We start from the raw sequence: 8305 nt of genomic DNA, 5'->3' as shown, positions 1-8305 counted from the left end.
GGCCGATGTTCTGCCGATGTCTGAGTCAATACCAGGACAGAAGACTCCACACCTCTGTGACTGTCATGTAGGCGGGTAAGAGGGCAAGGGCGGAGAGCAGCAGGGACTATAACTTGCTCCATACAAGACTAGGTCACCATCTGCTGATGGGTCGTCCGTATTTTCCATAATGGGAGCAAAGAGTTATGAAGGGTTATATCTGTCATATCAAGTGTATAAAGGGTCTGCTCTTGCTGCAGAACGAATATGAAGAGTCCTGTCAGCATCCTGTAGTGAGGACTCGTCTGAAGAGATGACGACATTCACTGCCATGATAGTCCTGAGGTGTGCAGCAGCATTGACACATAAGAGTTTATCCTCTGGTGTGGGGTGGCTGACTAGGGATCTAGACAGGGCATCAGGAATGCAGAGTTGCTTACCAGGGCGCCACACAGCAGTGTAGATGTAGGGTGAAATCTTTTCTTTCAGGCTCTGGAGCCGGGAATTCTCCACAGCATCCAAAGAAGTGATTCAGGATTGGGACAAGTTGTCGATGATCAGTCAAAATGGTAAAATTTTGGAGATGCAGCAGATACATCCGATACTTTGAAATGGCCCAGGCAACAACCAGCATCTCAAGTCCAATGGTGGCGTAGCGAGTCTCGGCATCAGTGAGGAAATGGAACCATACTGGACTAAACACAGATGTCCACGACCATGGCCCTGTAGGAGAATACAACCAAGGCCCTTAAAATGAGAGGCATTAGTCTGAAGAATGGCAGGCAGGCCAGGGTGGAAAGGTGCAAGAACAGGAGAGCTGTCTTGCTACGATGGAAAGCCTCTTTGTAATCAACAGTCCACATGAATGCCCTCCAAGGGCTCAGTAAGGGACGGAGGGGCTGAGCTGCAGTGGCAATGCCGGGCTTAAACTCTGCCAGCTGGTTGACAAGACCCATGATTGAGCGGAGGTCAGTCAAATTGCCAGGAGCTGGAATGCTTTTGATGGTGCTGACTTTACTTGGATCAGCTGAGATGCCTTCACCTGAGAGAATGTATCCACAGTAGTTCACTAACGGTTCGGCGACCACAAATTGGCTAAAGTTCTCATCATATAGAAGAATGTTGTCAACTACTTTAACATAATTCTGGACTCCTTGTAGGGCCATATCATCACGAAGGCAAAAGGTGTCACCAGTAGCTGCAAAGCCAATCGGTCCTCTGCAGTGTTGAAATCGACCGTATGGTGTAATGAATATAGGTGTTGATTCTCTTCTGCAAGCTCCATCTGCCAGTATCTACAAAGGGCGTCAGCAGTAGTGAAGTAACGAGCCTTCGGGTACACGGTGCGGATGGCATCAAAAGGCGTCGGGGATGGGTAAGTAGGGCGTTTGACGTGGTAGCTCAGCTTTGAGAAGTCAATGATGATAAGTACACCGTTGTCCTTGCCTCCTACGACGACGAAAGGGTGATACTAGACTGAAGGGGCATCACCTGCTGATGCCTTGTGATGTCATGGAATCCAGTTCTTCCTTGACCTGGCTCTGGAATGCAAAGGGAATCTGACGAGGTGTGTGGATAGCTGATGGGATGGCATCCTCCATGAGGGGGATCCTCATGGGAAGACCCGTCATGGACTTAAGTGGAGCTGACTTCATTTCTTCCTTGGAAACCAGCACGTCCTTGAATTCTCGTAGGAAGTATTCTGCCAAAGGTGACGTGGTGGCAGTTAGAGGCAACACCTCTATTTACATGCTTCACCTCAAGAATTGGCTTGGGGAACGCTGAAGATTGATAGACAATTCTTGACAGTGCCTATATGAAAGTAAAAGACGTGAAAGGGCATGAAAGCTTGCCGAGAGTGAGGGTAGCCTGTAGTGTACCCAGAGCAGGTGCCATCGCAGAACCGTCTGCGGTAAGAGTTGTCGTTGGCGGAGGAGGATGCAGGCTGCTCGAGGGGTCATCGTCTAATAACTGTAACATCTGCACCTGTGTCTGGTAGCATGCGGATGCTGAATCAGTTCAACCATGAGATACCTTGACATCTTTGCGCCATGTCTGGTGTCGAAGATCACGGTGATGACTAGGATACATGAAGGAAACGACCATGGTAATCTTGTAGGTTCTTTTCTCCAAGAAGATTGGGGGAGATCAGCAGGCTCCTCTGTATTACATATCCTCCTATATGTCACAGTAATGATATATGGGAGGATATGTAATACATTTGATAACATACTTGGTTATTCGTAAATTCACGCGTTACTGTAGCTCTCACATATCTACAATACTTACTCTAAAATACCTTTGCAAACGCTTCAGGTTCAGCGACGACATAGAGCTAATGACAGGAGGACGACCCGGCCCCTTCTGGTTGCTCTGCTGGAAGTACATCTCGCCCACGGTCATGCTCACGATTCTTACCTCCTCCATTATAAAGCAGGTGAGAGGACGCGGGTTGAGGTGATCGACAGGTGGGGTGAAATATGCAGTCTTCGTTGATGTACTTACACGGGTGTCGTCTCCTGATGTTAATAATGATGATGATTATAATAGTACTGATAATAATTATAGTAATGATAACAATAATAATGGAAGGATAATGACTATAATGATAGCAGTAATGATATTTGCAACAATACTCATATTCATAATAATAACAATAATATAATATGACATGAAATAATAATAACATGAAAATTTGGTAATAATAATAATAATAATAATAACATGAACATATGGTAATAATAATAATAATAATAACAATAATGATGATGATAATAATGAGAGTAATAACAATTTCAATAATAGCAACATCAATAACAATAACACAGATGATAATGATGATGATAGTGTTGCTGATTATTACTGACATAATAATAGCAACAATGGCAATAATATCAATAACTATGATCCCGCCCATGAACCATCAACGTCCCTTATCTCCCGCTCTGTCCTGGCAGGTGGTGAACGGTTCAAAGTACATGGCCTGGGACGCGGCGGAGGGCGAGGTCACCTTCCAGTCGTGGCCGACGTGGGCGTGGGGGCTCGTGGCCGTCCTCGTCCTCGTGTCTGCCCTTTGGATACCCGGAATCGCCCTCACAAGGTCAGGGGGAAATAGATAGAGAGAGGGATAGTCTAGTGCTTTTAGTATATTGGTTGTGGGTAAGCTGCATGGGAAAGCTGAATACTAGATTACTTTTGGTTACCAAATCTTTTTAGTATAATGCACACACACACACATACACACACACACACACACACACACACACACACACACACACACACAACACACACACACACACACACACACACACACACACATATATATATATATATATATATATATATATATATATATTTATATACATATGTGTGTGTGATTTTCATATTCATTCTAAGTGTTATATGAAAGAAGTGCTACTTCACTGTCTTTTCTTTTCATACCTTTTTTGCGAACTTCAAAGTATGTATAATGGACTTTTCCACCATTACCATCCATGTCCATCCGGTTCTGCTTCCACGTTTGCAAGCACACTCCCGAAAATCGTAATTCTATGTAATATGGGAGTGGTTTCTTCCTCATGAATCGCAGTGAATACAGGTAAGAGGATATGAAACCACTGGGTAAGACCCTATAAACCATCTGCGAAGAAGAAGAAGACTTAAATACAGATTTTAATAAAGGATTTTATTACAGGCACTTTATGGTTACGTTATATATCAAGTATCTATAAATAAAAGTATGCCATTGTCTATTGCTAGCTATAATTTTGATAATAAACAGTAAATTGTACAGTAAAAGAAGGCAGACACCATTTTTATTGTTTGCTTTAGCTACCTAACAAATAACCACTTAATTATAGCCCATCGTGTGTCCTGTATGTTCGTCTTCGTAACTTTTCAAAATGATTTGGCATTCATATCCATTTCGTCAGTAGCCCACCTAATCAAAGAGTCCAATCTTCACTTGAAATGTATTATCTATCTTCATTTGCCATACCATTCGCGGTTCAGAATTCTGCAGAGTACCTTTCTCGTTGCCATCGGTGCCACATTGTACGTGCTTCCATTTTACGGCTGCTGAAATCTCTTAAGACTTTTTCTTTAAGAAGAGACTTAAGAAATGGAAACAGATTGTCTTGGAATTGTGATTCATCAAGGGGTAATCACACATGTTTATATACAACAAAGCGGTTTTTACGTGAAGGGAGGAAGCTCAGTAACAGGTTTAAAATGTTGCAGGTTGTGCGGCCTCCACGTTATTCAGGATGAAGAGCCTGCCTGGTTCCCAGCGGAGGAACTGAGAGAATTTCACACCATCGTCCCTCACAAGGTTAGTGTGCTACGAGCTTCAAAAGAAAGTGCTTAAGAGACTGATCACTACACTCATTGTGAGGGGATGAACCAAGAATTTCTTGACCACAAGCACCTTGTAAAATGATACAAGGTGCTTGATAATTATTATGTAATTATGTTCATACACCCAACCATTCATTCATTCCTTTACCCATTTATTCTTTTTTCAGGTCACAAACATCGAAAGGAAACTCTTCTGCATGCGAGACGACGGGCTCGAAGGCCTCTGTTGTCCAATAGGAGCTCCGCCCAAAGAAGACGTTTAAAGAAAACGGAATCATTGCGAGGACAAACTACACAAGACTGCCACACCTGGAGGGCAGCGGACAAGAATATAATGGCCTAGGTAAAGTTTTCAATGGGGATTCATCATAAACTGGTAGAGCATGGTTGATCGTAGACTCAGAGGTGTTAACAAGAATGGTTATTGTTCAGTAATACGCCTCTTCCGACCCATTACAGCGACGTCTTTGCATAATATCTGGTCGAGGCTTTATGCTTTGTACATTATTTTCGGCTTACAAAGTTAACATTTCCTGTTGTTTTATATTTTGCTGTTTGGTAATTACAGAAACTGAGGTTCCTCTGGCATCCCTTTAAGATGGATTTCTAAAATAGTTGTTGATTTATCTCTATAGTCATCCGAAGTAAAAACGAAAAACAACCAACGTTCTTTACAACTTTCTTTTTATAGTAATGGTAATAATAAAAATAAAATCTGGTACGATTGGAATTTATGGACCTCATCCAAACAATGAATCTATAAGTGATTAATAAGTCTTGATGAATTTTTGTACTATTAGACAATACACTACAGTATTATTACAAGTTCACTGATTTGTATACAGGCTAAAAATCAGAACTTCTTAACTTTTCTCATCGAAGGCTAAGCAACTCTTGACCACTTTTCCCTCTTCTTAAAAGAAATGTACATATGTTTTCTGTCACTTTTTGGTGACTTGCGGATCGTATATATATTACCCTTCTCCTTCTATCTCTATCTCCCTCTTTCCCTTTCTCTCTTACTTTCTCTCACTTACTTCTCCCCTCCTTCTCTCATTTTCTCCTTTTTCTTCCCTCTCTCTCCCCTATCCTCCATCCCTCTACCCCTCCTCCCACCTACCATTCCCCTCCCCCCCCCCTTCCTTCCTTCCTTCTACCCCCGTTTCGAAGTCATCAGTTGCCGTAGACACCGGAAGAGCTCGCGGAGGGTCAGCGCCGAGAGAAGAACAGTCAAGGAGTTCATTCACCTTCCAATCGCTTGCTCAAACTGTCGAAGGATTTCCAGGTTTACCAGCTTTCTCTTCTGGACTTTCTTTTCCAACACCAGCGCCGTCAGGGGGTTGTAAAAATAGGCTCGCCCGGTAAATATATATATAAATATATATAAATATATATATAAAATATCCCTAAGTTTAAAAGTGCCTCTTATTGCTTGTTTGATTGTTATCGATGACAGTTAATTACAGTTGGTTGCCAAAATATGTTGACAAACTGTTTGTTATACACTTTAAAGAAATTTCTCTGAATGTTTCATAAATGTTTACCGATGAACGTAGAGCGATGTATAGTCATAGAAAGAAGTAAACTGTATACTGTATATGTATATACTGTACGTATACATGAATGGTGGGTGTCGTAGAAGTAGACTTATGCTGTGAAGTTGTTAATATTTTAATTCATGCTGAACATTACGCTGGGAAGTTCATCGAGAAAAGATGATCAAAAGCACTTTATTACTGTATTTTACTGATGTATTATTATTATTATTATTATTATTATTATTATTATTATTTTGTGATATTACTCTCTTTTCACAAGATAACAAGACATATCTTGAATGGAGGATGTAAACATATCCTCACCTATTCACAGAGAAGTAATTATTTCTATACAACAAAGGCTTGAGAGCGTATTGGCACTCATCTTAAAGTCTTGTCCAAGTATTTACGAATATGAAGGCACCTTAGTTCCGTTTAGTCATTTCACCTTTTGACCTGCTTTGACTTCCAATAATTTCCCCTTCTTTCAGGCAGTTCTCTCTGTCGTCTACACTTCCTTCTTTACGGTAGTCCTCTCTTTGGTATGATCTAGTATTCCTGATTCACTGCAGCCCTCTCTTTGGCGTTCCCTCTCCACTGCACTCTATACTTCTAATGCAAAGGAGGATTGAGGTCCCTCTTGAAGCACTGTGGTAAAAGCAAGTATGACAACTTTATTTCTTTTTTGTCTAGTGTCCTTTTTTCTTTGCCCTGTGAAGCAGCCCAGCGTGATGGCTCAGTGAGTAGATACGCAATAATATAACGTCTAAGTCATCACTGTCCTTATGCAATTATTTGTGATTTATTTTACGGCTGAGACCAAGCCATTGCGAAGCCCCGTGTATCTCTCGCGAACTTCCTCGAAAGATTCTTGAGTAAACACAAGAAGATGGCCAATTATGATAAATCCACCTCATCAAGGAAGGGAAATTGCCCCTTTTGTTTTCTATAAGGGAAACGTGCCATTCCGTCTGTGACCTTCACATGACTGACTACCAAATTACCGCATTGAGTTGCCGGTGTCAATGGGCTCAGCAGGAGGAGCAACATCTTTCAAGGAACCTCGCTTGTATGCGTGGTACCTAGAGCGTGTAAAACACTCCTTTCAACGGGGCGAAGCAATAGTTTGGTTTCGTTTTGTTAGGAAGAGGAAATAGACAAGACGTGTGGCGTTAAAAAAAGTTTTAGCTATAAAGAGGCTGGCGTAGGAAAGGTGCAAGGTCATGACAAGGTTTTTTTTTATAGGGTAAAAGAAGTACTTTAGTACCTTTGCGGTTATGGTCGGACCAAGCTTTCAAGTATCTGAACGAAGCTACAAAATTTAAACAAAAAAACCTGTGATAACTTCTTTCTTGGAGCCGAAGTTTTTTCTATTAATTATTTTTTATATATATACGAAATCAAGTTCTTCCAATACACTCCTAACTGAAGAGTGATCATGTGGCAGGTGCAACTTTTTAATAGCTTCAAGAATTATAAGAATTTGAACTAAATGAGAATCTATATTTTTCTCCTAATGGCCATGGAATGTGAACTTATGAGATAATCCAGTTCAACATGTAATTTGATACCAATAAAAAACTGAAATGCCTCTCACTTCGAGCTCTGATCTCCTCTCGTTGCTTTACACTGTGTATTGTATAGAGGTCTTTTTTAAGGACAAAGCTAAGGTTTTCAATGTACATAGAAAATATTTTCACGAACAGCAACTGTAAAATTTAACACTGATATATTTTAAAATTGATATCGTTTTCCCAATCAGTGACAATGGTCTCCAATGTTCACAATACCGTAATGCTAACTAATTATATATATATTACCATAAGGATATTGATAGAAAAAACAGATCCATATCTTTCCTCTCTTTCTTTGTGAGGAAGAACTCCAATTCTGTGATTAAAATCGAAGAAATTAGTTATGAATTACAGGAAGTTTGTCTGTTGTTGTACAAAACTGTATATTCATTCCTTACCGAAGCTTCATTAGGTGAAAGTAATAATAAAACCAATTACGTTTAAGTCCTTTATTTCAATGCTGAGTTTTCCTCCCGGAGCGATGAACAGCAGTAAAGAGTTATTATTTTGCTATTGTTTTTATTACCATATTTTCATATATACTTCATATGTCCTTTATTGTTGAGTTTTCTTCCCGGAGCAGCAGACATCAGTAAAGATTACAGTATCAGTTTATATCTATATTTTTATCATCAAATTTTCACCTATATTAGCCAACGTTCTTATTGTTATTAGTATTATTTCATTTCACCATAATCAGATTTTCCCATTCAGTCATCAGAAATCCTTTCCCTGTTCTAATGTTAGGTTTTCTTCAATAGATGTTACTATTGATATAATCATTACTTATTATTTTTGGTATTATCATATTTTCATGATTTTGTATGTCATAATTAGGGTAACTGATATTATTTTTGT

General features: G+C 40.1%; 1 protein-coding gene across 1 annotated transcript in view; it reads left to right on the top strand.

Moving 5' to 3' along the window:
• Nucleotides 1-8059, top strand: part of LOC125044854 (sodium- and chloride-dependent transporter XTRP3-like) — a 99487-nt gene extending 91428 nt beyond the window's left edge. Inside the window, exons 16-19 of the mRNA XM_047641816.1 lie at nucleotides 2296-2416; nucleotides 2937-3079; nucleotides 4219-4309; nucleotides 4503-8059. Coding sequence (XP_047497772.1) covers nucleotides 2296-2416; nucleotides 2937-3079; nucleotides 4219-4309; nucleotides 4503-4598 — 451 coding nt within the window. The 3' untranslated portion in view covers nucleotides 4599-8059. The remainder of the gene's footprint in view (nucleotides 1-2295; nucleotides 2417-2936; nucleotides 3080-4218; nucleotides 4310-4502) is intronic.
• The last annotated feature ends 246 nt before the right edge of the window (nucleotides 8060-8305 follow it).

This window comes from Penaeus chinensis, chromosome 36, assembly GCF_019202785.1.
Source record: "Penaeus chinensis breed Huanghai No. 1 chromosome 36, ASM1920278v2, whole genome shotgun sequence".
Taxonomy (NCBI): domain Eukaryota; kingdom Metazoa; phylum Arthropoda; class Malacostraca; order Decapoda; family Penaeidae; genus Penaeus; species Penaeus chinensis.
This window is presented reverse-complemented; position numbering and strand designations above follow the sequence as displayed.